At 41.3% G+C, this 21992-nt stretch overlaps 2 protein-coding genes across 14 annotated transcripts in view; one reads left to right on the top strand and one right to left on the bottom strand.

The window, feature by feature from the left end:
- The window catches only part of CFAP96 (cilia and flagella associated protein 96), a 157354-nt gene that overhangs the window by 83577 nt on the left and 51785 nt on the right, over positions 1–21992 (top strand). For 3 of the 5 annotated variants that reach the window (XR_014239181.1, XR_014239182.1, XR_014239183.1), the window contains exon 6: positions 11193–11518. The exons of 1 other annotated variant lie outside the window; for it this stretch is intronic. Coding sequence is in view for 1 of the 4 variants with exons in the window: in XM_082375383.1 (XP_082231509.1) it covers positions 11193–11237 (45 nt within the window). In the remaining 3 variants the exon portion in view is untranslated. Of the gene's footprint in view, positions 1–11192; positions 13328–21992 lie in introns of those variants that run through there. One more of the 5 variants, XM_082375383.1, reaches the window with a different exon arrangement.
- SORBS2 (sorbin and SH3 domain containing 2) overlaps positions 14959–21992 on the bottom strand; it is a 230452-nt gene continuing 223418 nt past the window's right edge. For all 9 annotated transcript variants that reach the window (XM_082375164.1, XM_082375171.1, XM_082375165.1 and 6 more), the window contains one exon: positions 14959–20763. The gene's annotated coding sequence lies outside the window, so the exon portion shown is untranslated. The remainder of the gene's footprint in view (positions 20764–21992) is intronic.

The following is a 21992-nucleotide window of genomic DNA, read 5'->3' as shown; positions in this document are numbered from 1 at the left end:
TCAGAGGGAATTTTGTGTGTTACACTAGCATTTTGACTTTATTCTATTGGGAGCTTTGGAAGAGTTTTAAGCAACATGTATAATAATCAAATTTGCATTTTATTATCATCGTTCTGGGAGGTGGGAGGGATGAATCACAATTGCAGGAGATAGGAAGCAAGGAATCCAGTTAAAACTTAACGGCAATAATCCAGGGGAAGATGTCGATTTGGGTAGTGGGGATGAAGAAGAGTGGCAGCTATGAGGCCCTTAAGTAGGTTCATTGACACAGTCTGGGGACAGTTCTCACATGGGGGATTAGGGAGAGGCTAGGCAATGGCTCCCAGACTTCATTGCGTGTTACATGAATGGTGGAATTATTAACAAGGAGAAAATATACAAGAAGGACAGAAAGGCATTTTTGTTTTAATGAGGGAGTGGTGGATTGAAGCACAGTTTTTGTCATGCTGGGTTTGAAATACCTGTAGAATATGTGTGCTGTTTAGTGTACTGGTTATAAGACTACAATTTGGAGCCAGACTGCCTTAGTTCCATTGTACTTGTTATGTGAGCTTAGGCAAGATTAACATTTTTGTTAAAATGATGATAATAATAGTACTTGCCTCCTAGAGTTCTTGTGAGGTTTATATGAGTTAATAAGTACAAAATTCTCAGAACTGTGTCTGGCACATGCTATGTGTGTATAATCCTTTGCCATTATTAGTGCTAGTAGTGTAGTAAGCAACTGGATATATAAATTTAGAGCAATTAGATATATTAATCTAGAGATCTGAACTTGAATATTTTGGAACTATAGTAGAATCTGTACCTATGAGTGCTAGAGGTTTTTTAAAAAAAATTGGTTGCAGTTTCTTTGACATTCCTCATTTTGAGAGATGGAGTTGTTGTTCCCTCCTCTTGAACTTGGGTAGTTGTATGTGACTCATGTTACCAGTAAAATGTGGTTGAAGTGACATTGTGTGACTTCTGAGGCTAGGTCAGAAAGGGTGATCTAACTGCTGCCTTGTTGACTGTAATACTTGTGCCTGAAGCCCTCAGCTCCCATGTAAGAGGTCTGAGGTTCCATGCTGTAAGGAAGCCCAAGCGCATGGAGAGGTCACATGTCAGTACTACTATCCGTAGCCCCAAACCAGACCCCAGACATGTGAGTAAAGATTCCTCCTTCCAGTCCCTAGCCCTTAAGTCACTCAAGCTTCCAAGTCCCCTCAGCTCAGGCTTCAGACATCGGCAGCTGAGGAGAGTCCTCCGCACTGGACCCTTTCCAAGCTGTTGGCCAGCACAGTCTGTGAACGTAATAAAATGGTTGCTTTAAGCTTCTAAATTTTAAAATAATTTGTGACATAGCAATAGTAACAGGATGAAATCACGCAAGGAGATTAGGTGATCAAGGCAACAAAAGAAGATGATTAATGATTACGCTCTGAGGAACAGCAGAAACAGGGGCATTTAATGGGCAGGAGAATAGGAGGATCATAGGAGAAGAAGATGCTCTTCCTCTTACAAAGTGTTTAAAGGAAACTGTGAAAGTGGTGGCATGGAAGACAAATGAGAAGAGTTCAAGGAGAGAAGGCAAATATTATTGGGAGGTGAAATGAAAGTTGTCAGAGTGCCTATTAGATTTGGTAATTGAGATGTTCTAGGTCTGAGAACAGTGAATCACTTTGCTGTACACCTGAAGCTATAAAACAACACTGTTAATCAATTATACTCCAATATAAAATGAAAACTAGAAATAAAAATTTAAAAAATGGTGAGGACAGAAGCAGACTGCTGTGGTTTGAAGAACAATGGGAGGACAGGTGAAGATGGACTATTTTTTAAGGAATTCGATAATGAAAGGAAAGGGGAGACTGAGGATGGTCAGCTGGGGGGTGGTGCAGGTCAAGAGAAAGAACTTTTTTTTAAAAAGATGGGAAGCTTAGCAATATTTGCTGAAGTCAGAGAAAAGTAGATGCTGAAGAACCACGTGGAATGTGGAGGAAGCAGCTTTGACACGAGAGGTGGAAGTAGAGGTCTTGAAGAGGACAGACCCTTTTCTTCTGAGGGTGGATGGACTTCCCCTAAATTGAGGTGTGTTAGCAGTAAAACAGACTACCTAGTTCTCTTCATCTAAAATTCTCCCTGCCTGTTTCAGGCACTCAGTGGTGGCTTCACCTTTTGACAGTGGCAAGAGTTCTGAGACTGCCTCCTTGCCAAAAAAAATCTCTCCTACTCTTTCTACCTCATGGTCTACTGCCAGATTGAAATCCTGTCTTTCTCTTGGATAGGAACCTACAATAGCACTTCCCTGCCCCTAGGACAGAGCCAAGCTCTGTTAACGAAGGCCTTTTATCATTTGACGCAAGCCGTGGATGCTGTTCAGACTCGGTCCCTGATCACACACAGTCACTGTGGCGCCTGCCTGGTGGGCTGACTCCCCTTCCCAAGCTGTTTTCTATAGTCAAAAATGTTTTTCTCCCTCCCTCCCTTCCTACCTTCATCTCTTCTTCCTCCCCTACTTCCCTTCCTTTCTGTCTTTACAGGAGGAGTGTGTGTTTGTTTAAGTCTGAGATCCCTTAGCCAGTGGTTCCGAATTTTGATGCGCATTAGGAGAGCCTAGGTGCTTATTAGAGATGCAAATTGCTGGGCTCCACTCTCCAGAGATATGAATTCAGTTGCTGGGGCCAAAATCTGTTGTGGGTGGTCTGTGGACCACACATTAAGAAAATGTAATTCAAATCAACACATAGGATTATAATTTCTTATACTGTGTCTTTATATGTGTGGTTCATCCTTTCTGGAACGTTCTCTTTTGTGTATCGCATCCCACTCTCTTTCCACATTTTCTGGGAAGACTCGATTGGCCACCAGTATCTACATCACACTTTTTCTCTACTTAACTCTTATTTCTTGTCAATATATCTCAAGTTTGAATTTAGCTGTTCTCCAGTATAATCAAGCACCTGGCAATGGGATGGGTGCTGGGGCTAAACAGTGACAAGGCATGGATCTGGATTTTGAGAGGCACATAATCTTACAAGGATGACTTTTTCTTGAGAGCTGTTTTTGCGTTTCCAACCAGACAATAGGCTCCGCCAGGTAAGGGGTCTTATTTCTTTGGAATTTACCATAACTACCATCCAGTGCTGGGCCCTGAGGAGGTGGTCAGTAATTACTGATAGGTTGAAACAGGTTTTGGTCTTGATTGGAGTTGGTTGGGTGGGGGAAGCTCATTCCTCCTTCTCAGTTCTTCCTTCTACAATTGTCCTGCCAAGAAGCACCTTCATTGACAGTCGCTGTTACGCCCGTTGTTTTCGGTTGCAGCTTCCCCAAGTCTACCTTGCTGTTGCTGTCTTTGCAGGTCCTTGCTGGTTTGGCTTCACAGACCAACTTTTCCAGGGCCCCGGGCAGCCAGCCAGAGCTCCCAAGCCCTTCCATGCATTGTGCCCGACTTCCTCTTCGGTAAGAGCCTGTGTGATTTTCATGCTTTGGAGGATTTGGGCCCTTGTGAAATGCCTTCTGGGGAATTAGCCACACTGAATTCCATGCTTTGTGTCTGCCCTCAGTGCTGTCAGGAGCCTATATTGTTTCATTCCCACGTCGTCACACTCCTTGGGACAATGCGATGGTTCAGCTCAAGTTCATTTGTATTCCCCTCTGAAATGTCACTTTTTCCCACCGTTTTTACTGAATTAACTAATAGCAATCAAGGGACTCATCAGTATGCTGGAAACATAAACTGAGGCCTTGGAGAATGAGCAGCAAATAGGGGTGTCTCTTCTGTTACTGCTGATGGCTGCCATTTTAGTGCTAGTGCCTTTGCAAATTGCAGGGTCAGAGAGAGAGAGAGAGAGAGAGAGAGTTGGTCAGAGTAGGGGAGATTTTAACATGTTTTCCCATTGAAGCAGCTCATCTGGGGCATTTCTATCCTTACTAGATTGTCTTCTGGGTGGACTTCAAGCTGAGTGAAGGCAGGTTGCTTCCTGCCACTGGCAGGTTGAGAAAGGTGCTTCTTTCTCTGTGGACTACTTACCTGTTTCTGATTCTGCTAAAGTGATCTTGATCAGGAGAACTACTATGGGGTGTCAGGCATTGTGCTAAGCATTTAACATGCTAGTTATTTCTAATTCTTAAGACAACCCTGCAGAATAGATATTACTATCCTAGGATACAGGGCCTGTGAGAAGATAAGGAATCTGCCCAAGATCTTACACCTGGTAAGTGGCAGAGCTGGATTCAAACCTAGATCTGCCCCTTTCTGCCACTTCCTGATTCTTCTGCTATTTCATGTTGCCTCAGTGCACATTTGCTAAGGTTTATTGACCCCAGAGCCCTTCTAACAACCTCTACAGACTGTTTGGTGCCATAGTTTGAGGTCTTCGAAGAGCCAGCAGGTCATTTTCCCTGGGGACCAAGGTGGCGTCACAAATCCCAGTGGAAAAGGACTCCTCAGAAAGTTGGAGTTGCCCTCACTCACTGCAGCCTGTTATTGCTGTTCTCAGGATCCTAGAAATTCCTACCTAAACGTGTCTTGGAAAATCAAAGACCTAATCTTCAGTCGAATGGTATTTTACTTGGTAGGGTTAATTGCCCTCAGGTTCTATCTAGATGTACCTTCACATTTTCCACAACATTTGCAAGCGATCAGAAGAGCCAGGATGCGTAGTGATAATAGAAACACGTCGGAACCCATTCTTCGGTAACAGAGACCATGTGTTTTAGGGCTTTTCTGTTTGGAGTCGGTTTATCATCACTATAAAAACATTTCAGATGAGAACGGAGTGTGTGGAATCCCTGGGGAAACGTACAGGGAGCTCTAGATTTGGATGGCTGGATGCCTGGCCTGGGTTTAGTCACTCAGAAGGTTTAAAGCGAAGCACTAATGCTAAAATTTAATCTATCACAGACGCCTTGGCCATGTCCCTGAGCGTTTCCACCTGCTTCACTGCTGGGCTCTATGGCTGGTATCCTAATAAATAAAATGTGTGTGTTCTGTACTTAGTATATCAGTTTAGTCAAGAGAGCACTGGGTCCCATATATAGTCATCTTAGTGGGCCCTCGTTTTCTTTTTTTAAATTCTTTAAAACTTAAGATGAAAAATGGGGATAATAACTAATGAGTAATTACTTTATATAGTCCATGTTTATATTATCTGGAAAATGTTATTCCTATTCTAGAATACTGGGCTCAGCCTCCTCTTGTGTGGGAGACACATTCAGGAGTGGAGGCAAATTAGTACTTCTGCTCTGTTTTTCCCAGTTTTCTGGTGACACTGGGAAGGAAATGAGCATTTTAGGTTCCAAGTCCTGGCAAGTGGTAGCAGTTGGAGGAAAGCCTTCTCTCTACTGGAAAGGCATCTGCAAAGAACATACATTTGCTGCTCCCCTAGAATAATGAATTCACTAAGTTTTAGACATAGAATTGGATGCTCGAGGTACAAATGAAAACCAAACTCAACAAAGACTCTGGGCCGAGGTGTCCAGACCCTGTCATACCAGAATCTTCTGGATATTCTCTGACATACATCACTGGAAGCCCCTTAGTTCCTTCAAAGGCCTCTTCGATAATTGCCTCTTAAATGTCAATGATTCCCAGGCTCATCCCGTGTTCTGGAATTTCACTGGGTGGTTTCGTGAAAACCCATGGCTTTTTTACTTAAAAATTAAAGCCTGTCTTCCCAGTCAAATATATATCCCATTATTCCTTTTTTTTTTTTTTTTTTTACTGGATGCAAGATCCATATATTGAAATATTGAAATGTCTCTTAACTTTTTCCCTCAGAGAAACTCAGGCTCGACTTTACCAAAATTCGAATCTTTTGCTTCTTTCCCTTCCTCTCCCTTCTGTTCTGGTGAAGAGCTCCCCCGGGATTGTTATTCAAGGCTCAGACCTGAGTGTTGTCTTCCCCTCCTCCCCTCAGCCACCCTGAATAATGAGCGCTCCCCACATGTTGTTTGATTCCATGGATATGAATATTCAGAATAGGCAAGTCCATAGAGACAGAAAGCAGATTAGTTATTGCTGGGGCTGGAGAGTGTGGGAAATGGGGAGCGACTATTTCATGGGTGCAGGATTTCCTTTTGGGGGTGATGAAAAGATTCTGGAAGTAGACAGCGGTGATGGTTGTACAACATTGAGAATGAGCTTAATGCCACTGAATTGCATACTTTAAAATGGTTAAAGTGGTAAGTTTTATGCTGTGTGTGTTAGCTTGGGCCGCCATATCAGAATACCACAGACTGGGTGGTTTAAGCAACAGAAATTAATTTTCTCATGATTCTGGAGGCTGGGAAATTTAAGATCAAGGTTCCAACAGGGTTGATGTCTGGTGCTGTCCCCTTGAGTTGCAGATGGCTGCCTTGCTACTGTGAGCTCGCATGGCCTTCACGCCCTGCGCTTGGAGAGAGGGTGAGCAGGCTGCTCTCTGGTGTTTCCTCTTATAAGGACGCTAATCCTATCAGATTAGGTTCCCACCCTTATGACCTCATTTAACCTTAATTACCCCCTCACTCCACATACAGTCACATTAGGGGTTAGAGTTTCAACGTGTAAATTCTGGGGGGACACAATTCATTATGTGACACATAGCATTCTGTGTATTTTACCACAATAAAAAATATTATTTGAACTACTGTGTGGAGCATGGATTATAGTGAAAGGAGGGAGACTAGTTAAGAAACTAATACATGAATCTAAGTGAGAGATGATGGCGGTGGTGGAGAGGAGCATTTAGTTTCTACCCTTCTTATTTTCACTTGGAGAGATTCTCTACTTGGCTTCTCACCCCACCCCTTCCTCTTCCTGTTTCCTAACTGGTATTTGAAAGCCGTTGGTCCACATTTCTTAATTGGGTGGAGTTACTCTAAGGATGGGGGATTCTGTGCCTTTTCTTCCCTCTGCTTTCCAGTGTGAGGTAGTAGTCCTGTTCTGCAGACCCCAAATTCCCCCTGGAGCACTGGCAGTGCCCAGAACGGGGTGGGATGGGGTGGGGGGCAGACAGTATCAGCAGGCTCACTTGACTACAAACCCAATCTCTGACTCTAATCAGCTTCATCATAACACAGGTGATATCGTGGTTTCCATCTTCACGGCCCATTTAGCCTGCTCCACAGAGCCTTCGAATCGCAGCTCCAGTGTTACTTTCTCTGAGCAGTATTCCCTGGCCACCCTCCAGCCCCAGTCTCCGGTATGGTTTCTGTGCATAGGCCCATGTGCATTCCCCTAGCGTAGCACATAACAAACCATACTGCAGTCACTTATTAGTGTCCTCTCTGGGAGAGATAAAGCCACTGCTTTCCACATACACATCATACTTCATACTATTGCAATGCAGGGGTCTAAAGACATTAAGCTTCTTAAGGGTGAGGTCAGTCTTACTCACTTTCCATTTCCTGTACCTGATATAATGTCTGACAGAACATAAGTGCTCAATAAATGTTTGTTGAATACACAGCTCCAATAGCACAGTTAGTGTTCCTACTTCACCTTTTTTAAATAACAGAGAGAACATAAGAAAGCCTTTAAATCTTTATAACTTACTATCAAAAGTTGACTTACTATCAAATAGTTGACTGTTATCAAAAAACCAAAAGATAACAAACGTTGGAGAGAATGTGGAGAAATTGGAACCCTTGAGCACTGTTGGTGGGAATGGAAAATGCTGCAGCCACTATGAAAAATAGTATGCTGGTTCCTCAAAAATTTTTAAATAGAATTACCATGTGATCCAGCAATCTGACTTCTGGGTATGTAGCCCAAATAATTGAAATCAGGGTCTTACAGAGATATATGCACTTCCATGATTACTGCAGCATTATTCACAATAGCTGAGATATGGAAACAACCTAAATGTTCATTGACAGGTGAATGGATAAAGAAAATGTGGTATATACATACAGTAGAATATTATTCAGCCTTGAAAAATAAGGAAATCCTGCCATATGTGACAACCTGGATGAACTTGGAGGACATTATGTTAAGTGAAATGAGCCAGTCACGAAAGGACAAATACTTCATAATGTCACTTAGATGAGGTATCTAAAATAGTCAAACTCATAGAAACTCAGAAACAGAAACAGGGGCCTGGGGGGAGGAGGAAATGAGGAACTGCTGTTCAGTGGGTATAAAATTTCAGTTATGCAAGGTGAATAAGTTCTAGATCTGCTGTACAACACTGTGCCTGTAGCTAGCAATACTGTACTGTACACTTAAAAATTTGCTAAGAGGGTAGATCTCATATTAAGTGTTCTTACCACACAAAAAAGTTAACTTGAATCTTCGAAGAGACTGGATCCATAATTCACATGTAAATTAGTCAGCTAACAAAAGATGGTCAGCGAGGCAACTGGAGTTCTTTCATGCTTTTGATAAATCTCCACTGTGATACTCAGCTGGAGTTGGTAGTCTTCTTTGAAGGTTTTCTGAATTCCTACAGTTAAGGAGTGCTATTATCTTCTTGGAGCTGATTGCCTGAAAGTTAATCAGCACATGAAACTGGTTTATGTTTTCTGTTCTCAGGACAGTGAAAGGTAGCAACATTCTTGGGGCCATCTATATTCTCAGAAAATTGAAAGGTGTAGATACAAATTATGCATTTCTTTAGGTGCAAAAATGAATTCCTTTCAAGAAGTCATGGGCTTTGGGGAGTTTTCTACCAACAGTTATGAGTTTTTGCTGTTCTGTATGTACGTTCTCATCTAATTTCCCTATAACTAGGGTCCTGCATACTTTAGGTGGTTGGCTGGGCTCATGGCTGTGGTCTGAGGGCGTGACATGGGTTGAAGCCAGCTTGCTAATATGACAGCTGAATCCTTTGATTTGTATATCCTTAAGTTCCATTCTCCAACTAGCAAATTGACCTACCACGGATTACAAACTTCCTGAAAATGAAACCATGAAATGATTTAAAAGCTATTTTGAGATGTGTCAAAAATTGAAAAATGTTAGTTGATTATGTATTTCTTAAGATAGTGTGCTGCCTAAAAATATCAGTGAAATACTTTGAACATTATGCTAGTCTGCAAGTGAAACATAAATAATGAATTGTACATTTACCTGGCATCATGGCATTTAAAAGAAGCCAACATGAAAATGAAAAAGTTGCATCTGTGGGTATCACAGAGAAACTACTGAAAGACTGCCTGCCATTCATATGCTACGTGTTCATCTATTTAGTGGAGACATGCTCCTTTGTCCTAGGAAAATGCCCTGTTTTCTCTCTCACTCTTTCATGGGTTAAATGTAGCACACCCTCAGCCCCAGTTTTACAGTGTACTTTTAAATAACACAGGACCTCATTGGAAGCAATATATCCTTTTAGCTAAATATTTTTTGAAGGTGGATGGGATGGTGATTGACTTGAGAGGTTGGTAGGAGGCTTAGCAGGCATTCCTAGAATTGCAGGCACGTCTGATTTCATTTTACAAAGCAGTTTAAAATAGATGACACAGAATTAGTCTGTCTGAGAGCTTTCATATTTCCTGGTCATCCAGCTGTGATGGGGAGGCCAGAGCAGTAGCAGCCAGGGCATTCAGAACCCTCAGAAGTAGGTTTTCTTCTGGGTCTTTCACTGGGGTCCTCAAGTTAGAAAAGCTCTCTTTATCACAGAGTTGTCAAAGGGAGTCTTAAGATCCTTACATTGTGATACCAGTTATGAAATGCAAATTCAGTTGATTACTGCAGTTTTAAATGAATTGTTAGGAACTCGGAACTTCTTTTCTTGATATTAAGTATTTTACCATCTCCTGTTAACGTTTTGAGGGGTTCTCTTAGAATTAGGACACAGATTTTCACTTATTTAAAGAAGGTAATGAGGTTACTTCTAGAGACACAACAAAAGAAAACAAAGAAAAACAAAACTACCAAGTACTCAAAATTGAGCTGATAGCAACTTAAGTTTTGAACTTCTAGGTTTGTCCACCACTTGGTATAAACAAAGGTAAGACCATTTCTTATTGTCTTTGACGTAAATACTCTCAATAAAAGAAAATACATATTTGCAGCAGGCAGGTCCTGGAATTCAAGATTATCTGGGCATATGTTAAGGACTTGTGAGCTGACCGGGTACTAAGTGGATTTTTAAATGAAGAGTAGTTGCATGAGTAACCCCTTCTGAAGAATCTGATCCCAGGGAAGAGAGAATAAGAGGTTGATAAATACTCAGAGGTTGGTGCAAGTCCATAGACTGGTTTAAAAGGGCAGGGGTGTTGTACCCAGTAGTTATCATTCCAGATCAGCCACATCACTGTTTCAAAGCCCTAAGGCAAGAAGTTATAAGAACGAGAAAGAGCGGTTTCATGAAAATATCGATGTGATTTAAGCACACATACTGCCAGTTACACTAGTGCCACCAAAATGGTAGCTTCAGAGGTCAACTTCCTTAGCCAGTAGCACCCTCAGCACTGGGCATGGCCAGCTGCTGGGGATTGGTGGCCCAAGAACATAAGTAGACGTTAGCAGCAATATCATTGCCTCTGGGAGGGAGCATATTGCAGACTTGGTGCAGCCTTATTGCCCACTTTCCTTGGAACTGTTATGGGGATCAGTGACTTCAGTGGGCATAGGCAGGAGTGATGGCAGCTTTTCTGGGCACTGGCGATTTTGACTTCGTCATGTTACAGGAGCAGAAGCTGTCATTTTTGGTGTAAATAGTTCTAGGAACTAGACTATGAAAGATGGCATCGTGGAGGATATGTGAGCTACTACTCCTGGGAAGAACAGGGAAATTGGCATTACTACACAATTGTGGGGACAAGAGCCAGGTTGTAGTCTTCTGCCATTGATTGTGACCTTCTTTTTATCTCGGGTTAAAGCAACCTGAGAGCGAGATTTGACCAGTTTGGGCCAGATAATCAGTTTACATTTTGATGTTTTGAAGTTTTAGACATTTAGAGGGAACCAATGAATAATTGAGAAAGGAGAATTGTAAAGCATTCCTTTCCTTTCTGTTTTCTTTCCATCTTCTTTCTATTTGTGTTAAAACTGTCTAAAATTTCCTTAATTCCAAGATTTTCAACTTAATTTTGTTAAAAGAAGCTTTTGTAAATATTCCGTTTACATTCTTTCCACAAATGTAAAAAGAATATAAACGAAGATAAGTTTTACTGAAGCCCTACAGACCAGAGTTAACTAGATAGATCCTTTAAAAATATATTATGGCAGTTGCTCTGGAAATTGAGCATCATTATTTTCCATTCTGTCATTTTCTCCTCAGTGGCTCGGCTCCATATTGATCGTTAGAATCAAGCGTCATCTCTGAGTTTGGCGAACAGCTGCCCTAACTTGGTTTAGGGCTAAAGCCTATTCTGGCAAAGAAGATGGGGCTGCTCTTTCCAGATGAGATTTGGATGGAAACGGTGTGGCTGTCTGCCAGAGCTTCAGGGGTCAGAGTGAGGGCTGAAGCACACGTACGTTGTGAGCTGGACCCAGGAGTGCGGATCAAATCTACAGGCTCTGGAGCCTGTTTGCTAAAGGAGCAGACGTCGAGTCCTCCAACCAGCAAGATCCGACCATGGAACAGTTGCGTAGTCTTGAATCTAGGTATGTTACATCATATCCCCTGAAAATACTTACACGTGGCAAAGGTCAGTTATATTTCAGTTCTCGTAGCAGAGGAGAATTAGCCTGGTTCCTCATAAAATTCCCTGTCCATGTATCATACTTAATGATAATAGAAATAATGATTTATTATTCCTACTAGAAATATTTTTGGATAGTACTGTGTTAGATTAGCCATTAAGTAGCCATTCTGAATCTACCAGCTTCTCGCTTATTCATTTATTTAAAAAACTTCTATATGTCTAGCATTGGGTAATGACAGAAAAAAATGTGACAAGAAATGACACTCCCTGGCTTTGAGAAGACAAATACGCTTGTACAAAATAACTTCAGGGTGATAAACGGGTCGAAGGAGTGTTAGAGGTTTCAAAAGTTAAAGAAAATTCTGAAAAACAATCTTAGGGATGGGAAATAGGGAAGGATACCTGAATGTTTTGCACATCGTGAGGAAAATGTTTGATCTTAGTTGGCAGAGAAGAGAGGATTCGGCTTTGCAGGCTGGTAAAGATTAGCAAAACTGTGTAGGTGGAAAAAAGCATCTTGTATGATTGAAGGTAAAGGAAGAGGCAGTGGGGAGCTTGGATAATGGTTAGAGTGGTAGGGGAAAGACTGAGTAACAAGAAGACCAGCCTAAAATTTGTCTTGTTAAGGTTATTGGAAGGGAATATTGGATAGGATGGGTGGATCCATCAGATGCAGGTTCTTAAGTGTCTGGCAAGGGCCTTTGTGTTATCATTCATTTATGCATTTGTTCATTTATTTATCAAATGTTTATGTGTTAGGCCCTGGACTAGACATTGGAGATGAACAGACCTGTTGCTTGCTCTAAGGAATTCACTTGAGGGAAAAGAGGCACATAGACAGTCATTACAACATAATAATGGTTCTAAGAGAGGTCTGTAGGAAATAGCCTAGTAACAATGCAGAAGATTCATTTTGCCTGGAATGGAGTCAGGGCTGAAAAATCTTGGGAAAATATATGTTCTCAAGCAGATGGAACTGATGAAGCAGCTCTAGAAGCTGTTGCAGAACGATCGAGACACAATGAGAGGAGTAAATGCTGTAACATAAATTGAGGTGGGGGCCAGCAGCCAAGGAGGACAGCAGAAATACCTCAAAGATGCGCGCAGCTTAGGTAGGCCTGTGTTTGGGCTGCTGGGAAGAGGCAGTGACGCAAAGCAGTTTAGCACTTACAGTTAGAAACTGCTGATGTTGTAAGCAGAGATGAATTCCTGGCATCACTGCAAGTAGCAACACGCTGTGTGGGATGACTGTTGGACTATCACCCAAGTTCCCATTCACGGAGACAGCATTCTTGATCATTTTCTTTGCTGGTCCTCCAATACTTCAGACATTTTTTTGTGCCTCTCAGTCTGTGGATATTTTACTCCTTTCCCCTTCCACCCCCCAAATGCCCTTCTTCTGGAGAAATCTTATTCATCTTTCAAATGTCATTTCTCTGACACCCCAAGGAATTCCTCATTCCTCTAGGTAAATATCTCTACTTTGTATATATATATTCTTCAAGGACAGGGATATGTCTTATCTATAGCAAAAGCAGGATTGAACCTAGTCTTGGCTTCGAATCCCTGTTTTACCACTTACGAACTCTGTGACCTTAAGAAACATGGTTAATCTCTCCTTACCTGTGTTCCTCACTTAAAAAACAGGGCAAATAATATCTACCTAATAAGGTTACTAATTAAAAACTAATTAGGATAATGTATGTGAAACACCTATCAGAGTGATTTATTCATGAAAACTCAATAAACATTAATTTTTTTCTTCTTCCTTTCTTGTCATTTGTATTCACAGTGCTCGGCACAGTGCCTGGTATATAGTAGAAATTCAATAAATTTCGGTTGAATTTACAAACATTAAAGTTGACTGATAGTTTACCACATCCAGGCACTGTTCTAAACCCTACAGATATATACTAACTCATTTAATACTCTCCGTAACACCATGAAGGAAACATTTAATATCCTCCTTTTATTTATGAGGAATCCAAGACACAGAGAAGTTAACTACTTACTGAGGCAAGCCCAGAGAATAAGTGGCAGAGGCAAGATTTGAATCCAGGTAGATGCCACTCTGAAGCCCATGCTCTTATCTTAACCTTAATTCTACAGGTTGATTCTACATAGTTTACATATGATGTTGAACCTTCTGGAAATTTTCTGATGGTGATGATCTGGCCCACTCAGAGAGTTCCAAAAGTAGGATTGGCCTGTGCCTTGAACAAATCTATTCCTAGTATACTTCTACAGGGACTTCTGACTGCTCTTAAATTCTTGAGAAATTATTTCCCAAATAAAAAAGAGCCAATTCTTTCTTTCATGGGAACTCCAGATAGTATGGACATCCACGGAACTTATTCACGTGAGCCGTACTTAGAGGTTGCTTAATTGTTGTTAAGCCATAGAGGAGTTAGACGTGGCAGTTGCCCTTGATGAATAACCACCACCGACAGCAACAACTACCATTTCCTGGGCTTCTATACGGAAACACTACAGAGTAAGTCTTGCTATAGCTTCATTTTGCAGCTGAGAAAGCTGAAGCTCACAGAGGTAACTAATTCGCCCATGGTCGTAGAGCCAACAAATGTTTATACCTATGTCTTCCTGACTCAGGCACTATTGGGGAAGCAAGAGCAGCAAAATTAGAGAAGCTGAATGATGGCTCCATAGTGGCTTGTCCCTGGTTTGTCTCAAGAGGAAAGAATGCAGTATATGTTATCAGTACTCTCCTGGGTAGAGTTTTCACTATCTGTGTGGCCTTCATGAGACTCTCCTGTTATTTTAAGTTAGTAGCAGCACAGAAGAGGAGCAAAAGACATAGTGCAGGACGTCTTGGGTTTGAGGCTGGTTCCCCACTTAAGTCACCTAACGCCTCGATTTCTTACAAAAATGAGAATAATAATGGTACTCGGACTTCCCTGGCCTTCCAGTGGTTAAGACTCCTTGCTTTCACTGCTGAGGGCCCGGGTTCAATCCCTGGTCGGGGAACTAAGATTCTGAAAGACACTCGGCCCGGCCAAAAATTAAAAAAAAAAAAAAGGTACTCACCTCAAAGGGTTGTTGTGAGGATTAGTTGACATTACAAATGTGCTTCAGTAAGGCAAGGCGTTTTGAGGACATCTATTGTTTTGTCTGCCCAGCTTCTACGAGACAGAGAGAGACATTCACTTATGAGTGGGAGCATAAATAGAGAAGACACATAGACATGAAGCAGGAGAGTCCTGAAGAAACCATGAGGGAGCCATGAGTATGAGGAGCCAAAAGGCAGAGAAGCAAGGATGTGGGCTGTTTATCACACACAGATTGGTAGCATTGTCACATTTATATCCCTGAGGGGCAAGAAGGTAACCCAGTGCATTAATTTTCTATTGCTGAATAACAGGTGACCACAAACTCAGAAGCTTAAGACATATAAATTTATTATACCACAATTTCTGTGGATCAGGAGTTCAGGCACAACTTAGCTGGGTCCTGTGCTCAGGCTCTCACAGGCTGAAATCAAGGTGTCAGTCAGGGCTGTGGTCAGATGAGGCTCAGGGTCTTCTTCCAAGCTCATTGCTTGTTGGCAGAATTCAGTTCCTGTGATTGTAGGACTGAGGCTCTCAGCTCCCAGAGGCTGCCTGTCATTCCCTGCTGCATGGCCCTCTCCACACATGGTAGTTTTCTTCTTCAAGGCCAACATGGGGCTCTCACTCCAGTCTTTTACTTAGGTGTCTTATGTAGCAATGTAATCAAGGAGTGACTATCTTACCATACTCACAGTTCTCTCCACATTCAAGAGGAGGGGGCTTTACAGGGAGTGGGAATCTTTGCGGCCATCGTAGAATTCTGCCTACCACACCTAGTCTAGTCCCAGGGTGTCCCTAGAATCTTTCAGTTCTTGATCTGTATTCCAGCTTCCTGGCTTCCCACACAATTCCTGTGCCTCTCATTGCTAAATATTATAATTCCTTGAGTGAATCAAAAGACCCTATTTAACACATGTAAGAAGGAAGCATAAGAAAAACTTTCTCTCTTGTGATCTGAGAAATGAGCATTTCTAGTGAAAAAGGGTACACATCAGACATTTTAATTACTCCTGATTTAAATATTAGTTTAATATGAATTTTGATTTCAGCAAAATAGTGATTACATGACCTAAAACTATAGTTCCTCTAAAGTCAGACTTTTTCGTCAAGAAAAATAGAATGCTTCAAAATCAATCCATTTTCTGACTATTTAGATGGAAGAATATTTTTCTATGATAAATTTCACTTTAAAATTAGCCAATGGGACTACAATAGTTTTCTCTTTTTTCCTAACTCACTATGTAATTTTTCAATTTATGGGGAAGCCAGAAGATGAATTTCTTTGTAGAAAGTGAAACATAACATAAATATTTTCTCAGAACAGGCCTGCACAGACAATATTAATTATAAGTGATGAAATGGTATAACCTCATGACATCTAATTTTGGCTGTGTTTTAGTGTATTGATTGATGGAATTCAATTTCCTTTTTACTTTATTTAAACCCATTTTATAGTTCCTGAGCAAAAGCCTGAAAGCGAGCAAACATGATAAGACTAATGTGCACAAAGTACACATTCCTTTCCAAACTGGAAAGTACATACATTCCTTCTTTTTTTTTTCCTTTGGTTACTTGGCCAGATAAGCACAGACCGTACTTGTGAATAAGTCAAGAATAAAGTCATAACCTTCAGGAGTGTGATGTTGAAAATTAATTAATTTATGTGAATTTCCACGTAGATGAGATTCCATGGGAAGTCAGTACTGATGCACAGCACAGAGATGACTGTGCCTCTGACCCCTGGTTCGGGTCTCCTTGGGGCCCTTCCTTTCCTCCTGGCATTAGTGGGCTGCAGGAATCAGTGGATGGTGATGCCACCTCTGTCGCTGGGAGAACGTGGGGCAGACATGCTCCAAGTTTTCTAACGTTATTGTTTTTGCAGTGGATCTGGGTCTCTTTTCCTCAGATACTAACCCTCAACACGATAGGATCAATCTGCCCAATTTGCTCTTTCTTGTTCTCTTCCTTTCAATATGAAGGCAGCCCAGATACAGGTGGTGAGCAAACACTTGCTTCTGTTTTGCTCCGAGTCGTACTGGCACTTAAGTGATGGTATCTGTATCACGGGTAGACCCATGGGGTTCCCGGGAAGATGGAGCCTCTGAGCTGGATGCCAGCACTTCTGGCCCTGTAAGGCTGACCCCCGCACCCTCAGGTCTCCCTGGTCACCAGCATCTCTGCTTCCCAAGGGGACTGAATGGACTTTTTACTTCTGGTGGTACCTCAAGCTTATGTTCAGCCAAGAATATCCCACACCAAAACTCCTTGAGTCCCAAGCCTTACAGCTCTTGGTGACACATCTCTTTCCATTACCGTGGGTAGCCATTTGCCTTTTAGCACATACACTGTGACAGCATGGCTGGAACATCAGCTGCACACTTGGCCCAGGATCCACAGTTTTTCTACCTAGGTCCCGCTGTTGTGTCTGGATCCGTCCTCCGGGCACCCTTCTCCCGTCGTTATGATAAATGTCTTTACAATCCTTTGCTGTTCTTGGGATTCACATAAGGTTATGCTAGTTCATCAGGCATATTTTGAAATCTTCGGCTTTTCAACAGAAAAGATCAGGACACTAATCAGTTTTCTTTTAGGTCCTCTGCCCCTTAGTAAGCTCATGGTTGCAAAATGGTACACAGGGAAAGGCAGCACCCAGTAACTTTAACAGCTGAAATGCAGATAGATATGTTGATGGGAGCTGACATCTGTCTCCTCAGCCAGTGGTGTCCAGGACTCAAGATCTTGCCACGCTCTGCAGGATGTGAGGATAAGGAAGGGATTTGAGTTGGATCCGTACGGTGATGACTGAGTGCTCACAACATTCTGGGTATAGCGCCACTTACTTGCAGGTAACAGTGTCTCTGCTGTCAATAGTCCTCTCTGACTAGATTCCATTTATTTCTCTTTATGTGTTGAAAAGTTCTGCAGTTGCCAAGAGGCTTTGTGTGACTTGTTTATCAAGTGGTGTGATGACAGAGGGATTTTTCTCCAAAGCATTGCCATTATAGGCAGGGTTCTGTCACTCTCTTGATTCCAGAGCAATACCTTCATGTTGAAGTGACATTTCTTCCTGGAACATTTACTAACTGTCTCCTTAGGCGTGGACCTGTTCCTCTGAGTGATAAAATTCAGGTTTGGGGGCCTTAACAGTATTTTCTTCAATGTTTCTTTCCTGTATTCCTGAAGCAAACCCCTTCTGGTTCTGAGGGAACCACACATCTCTCTGCATGCCAGAGGGTGTTGCCAGTGCCTGCTCCTTGGGACCAGAGGTGAGCTTCTGGAAAAATATAACCATCCTGGGGCCAGAGAGGAGCTAAGTCAGAAGTTGCCAGATAGCTTGAGGAAGGAAAAGTACATTTATCAAGGATAAAATTGTGTTAGCCTGTCAGTATCCCTCTCTCCCTCTTGTTTTTCTGTCTCTATAGATTTACTTTTTCTGGACATTTTACACAAATGCAATCATACAATATGTGGTCTCTTCCCCAGTTTTAGAGGAAAAAGCATTCAGTCTCTCACCAATAAGTATGATGCTAGCTGCAGGTTTTTCATAGAATCCCTTTATTAAGTGGAGGAAATTCTTTCCATCTCTAGTTTTTGAAACTTTTTATCATGAATGAGTGTTTGATATTGTCAAATGCTTTTTTTTTTTTTTTGGCATGTATTGACATGATCATGTGGTTTTCATCCTTTATTCATATTATTATATTAAAATGATTTTACATTGATTTTTAGATATTAAGTCAACTTGTATTCCTAGGGGAAATTCTACTTGGTCATAGTGTATCATCCTTTTTATATGTTGTTGGATTCGTTTTGCTAACGTTTTGTTGAGAATTTTTGCATCTAGACTCCTGAAGAATATTGGTCTGTAGTTTTCTTTTCTTGTGATGTCTTTGTCTGGTTTTAGTATTAGAGGAATACCAGCCTCATGAGATTAGTTGGGAAGTATTCTCTCTTATGTTTTGTGGAAGAGTTTTGAAGGAGTGGTGTTATTTGTCCTTTAAATATTTTATGGCACACACCTTTGAAGACCTCTGGGCCTAGTCTTTCTTTGAAGAAAGATTTTCAATTACTAATTCAAATTCTCTATTTGTTATGGGTCTATTCATGTTTTATCGTTTTCATTCAGTCAATTTCATTAATGTGCACCTTTCTATGAATCTTCCTATTTCATTTAAATTGCCTAATTTGTTAGCATAAAGTTATTCATAGCATGCCCTTATAATCCTTTTACTTTCTGTAGGATTGGTAGTGATGTCTCTCTCATCTGTCACTCCTGATTTTAGTAATTTGAGTCATCTCTCTTTTTGGTTGGTCAGACTAGCTCAGGTTTCTCAACGTCAGCACTATTGATATTTGGGCCCAATAATTTTTATTATGGGGGGGCTTTCACGCTATGTAAGATGTTTAGCAGCATCCTTCCCTGGCCTTGGACAACCACTCATCTGCTTGTTTGTCACTATGGACTTAGTTCACATTTTCTAGAATTTTATATAAATGGTATCATGCAGTATGGACTCTTTAGTGTCTGGCTTCTTTCATTCAGCGTTAATGATTTTAAGATTCACCTATGTTGTTGTATCAGTTGTCCAACCCGCCTCCTCCCCTGGCTTTTTTTTTTCCTAAGTAGTATTCTGTAGGATGGATATTCCACAGTTTGTTTATCTTTACCTGTTGATGAAGAATTGAGCTGTTTCCAATTTTGGGTTATTATGAATAATGCTGCTTTGAACATTTATATATAACTCTTTGTGTGGACTTATGGTTTCATTCCTTTTGGGTGAATTCCTAGGAGTGGACTGACTGGATCCTATGGAAGGTGTATATTTAACATTTTAGGAGACTGACAAATAGTTTTTCTATGTGGTTGTACCATTTTGCCTACCAGCAGTGTATGGGAATTCCAGTTTCTCCACATCCTTGACAACATTTGGTATTGTCAGTATATATCAAATTTCCTTAAAGTGTAAATTCATGTAAATAAATGGTTGCAAATATAAACAATTATGTATATTACAGGTAATCCTGAAGAATTATTGTGTTTTAGTAACTGTAGTAGTTTTTAGATCTCCCCCTTCTTTTCTTCTCTTATGTTGTATTAAATTGGACACTTAGGAAAGAAAATTCATATTCTAGTCACTAGTGGACAATTTAACCCATTATAGCTGAGGTTAACAAAAGGCACAACTGTTAGTATCCTAACAGTTTAAAAAAATTTATTTCTCAAATCTCTAATTACAATTGGGGAAGAATGGAGAAGAAAAAAAAAGTGATTAAAAAATTGTATGTGGAGGAGAGGGACTAGGTTGGAATATGGTGATTTCCACAATAGTTCTAATCATATATGGTCACATTGCTGTCCTCAGACCAGAGCTCCACCTTTAGATTTCAAAGGCTGGGCAGCCAAATTGTGCCAGACCATATCTATTAACCTCGAGTATGCTTTCCACTCAGTTTTCCATTTTCCACCATCACTCTCTGGCCATGTTAAGAGGACCTCCTAGGAGATCAGAGGTCATGAGAAGTTGGCAGTAGCTGTAACTGATTCTCCAGTTTTCTCTGTAGGCCTTGATGCTGCCCATTGCTGCCTTTACTATTAAGTTATCAGCAAACAAAGCAGCTGGAGTCGGGCTGGGTGAGTCGGAGGTTGTGGGTGGGGTGATCACTACCGGCCACAGCGAGTGCCCTGGGAAGTCTTGAGTTCACGCGAGCTCCCCTGTATATGGTGAGGGTGTAGAAGAGCGCATGGGGCGCCAATGTAAGATGAGTGTGTAAAAGTGGAGAGAAAAAGTAGAAAAGAGGAAGAGGTGGAGGAAGAGAAAATAGAAGGAAAAATTTTGTGACCAAAGAAAAGAGCTTTTAAAAAATACAAACAATATACAACAAAGTTTCCCATTTTTACAGTAAAAATACTCACTATGATGTCTGCCTGCTCGTGCAATGGCATTTTTTTGGTGGTTGGGGGGGGGACCAGCACCATAGGAGGCACCTGTTATACCCACATGTGTCAATGCAGCCTTACCTAAATCACAGCACGTGCAGGATGGAGGCTGGATGAAGAGGAGAAGCAGTCCTGACTTAGATCGGAAACCTAGCTCTGCTGCTTACCGACCTCAATTCCTCTGGGCCTCAGTTTTCTCATCTGTAATGCAGTGGAGATAATATCCTTATCAAAGGGCTATTGTGAAGATCCAAATGAGACAGCATGAAAGTTGGCACTCGATGTAAAGGCTTTCTGTTTACCATATTTTTGCATTTTCCAGTTTTGAAACATTATTCATGAGGGTTCAGTTTTGAATAATCTCTTAATTGTCATATGTCTTCGAAGACATAGTGAGAAGATAGGATTAAAATAATTTCTTCTGGGTGTCTTTTACTTTAATTGCTTTGATTATTAGTAACCCTGATACTTGCAGACAGGCAGCACTTGAAGGATCATGGCTCACAAAGGTTTAATTCTTTCCACTCGATTACTGAAGCTTAGCATATTTTAGTTACCCTCATTTTAGATTTCATACTATCTGGCCTTGCAGAATTGCACCAAACTGTCCTTCCCTCTTGAGGATTCTCTCCAGTTTTTCTCCATTAAACCCTGTAATGAGTTTTGTTACCAAGATGCCTGCTGTTTCCATGCCTACAAGTCCTGTTTTCCAAACTGGCTGTTCTCAGGCTGGCAAGAGTGAACTGATTTAACTCCAGAAACATTTTAAACTTCCTGAAAACTTCAGTAGCCAGGGGTGCTCCCACAGATCCTCTACAGTATTCTTTTTTTTTAAAAAACATCTTTATTGGAGTATAATTGCTTTACAATGTGCGTTAGTTTCTGCTTTATAACAAAGTGAATCAGCTATACATATACATATATGCCCCCACATCTCCTCCCTCTTGCGTCTCCCTTCCACCCTCCCTATCCCACCCCTCTAGGTGGTCACAAAGCACCGAGCTGATCTCCCTGTGCTATGTGGCTGCTCCCCACTCACTATCTGTTTTACATTTGGTAGTGTATATATGTCAATGTCACTCTCTCACTTTGTCCCAGCTTACCCTTCCCCCTCCCCGTGTCCTCAAGTCCATTCTCTATGCCCTCGTCTTTATTCCTGTCCTGCCCCTAGGTTCTTCAGAACCTTTTTTTTTTTTTATAGATTCCATATTATGTGTTAGCATATGGTGTTTGTTTTTCTCTTTTTGACTTACTTCACTCTGTATGGCAGACTCTAGGTCCATTACCTCACTACAAATAACTCAATTTCGTTTCTTTTTATGGCTGAGTAATATTCCATTGTATATATGTGCCACATCTTCTTTAGCCATTCATCTGTCGATGGACACTTAGGTTGCTTCCATGTTCTGGCGATTGTAAATAGTGCTGCA

The sequence above is a fragment of the Balaenoptera borealis genome, assembly GCF_965194805.1.
Source record: "Balaenoptera borealis genome assembly, chromosome: 21".
Lineage (NCBI taxonomy): Eukaryota > Metazoa > Chordata > Mammalia > Artiodactyla > Balaenopteridae > Balaenoptera > Balaenoptera borealis.
Note: the sequence above shows the minus strand (reverse complement) of the source record. Positions and strands in the feature narration are given on the sequence as shown.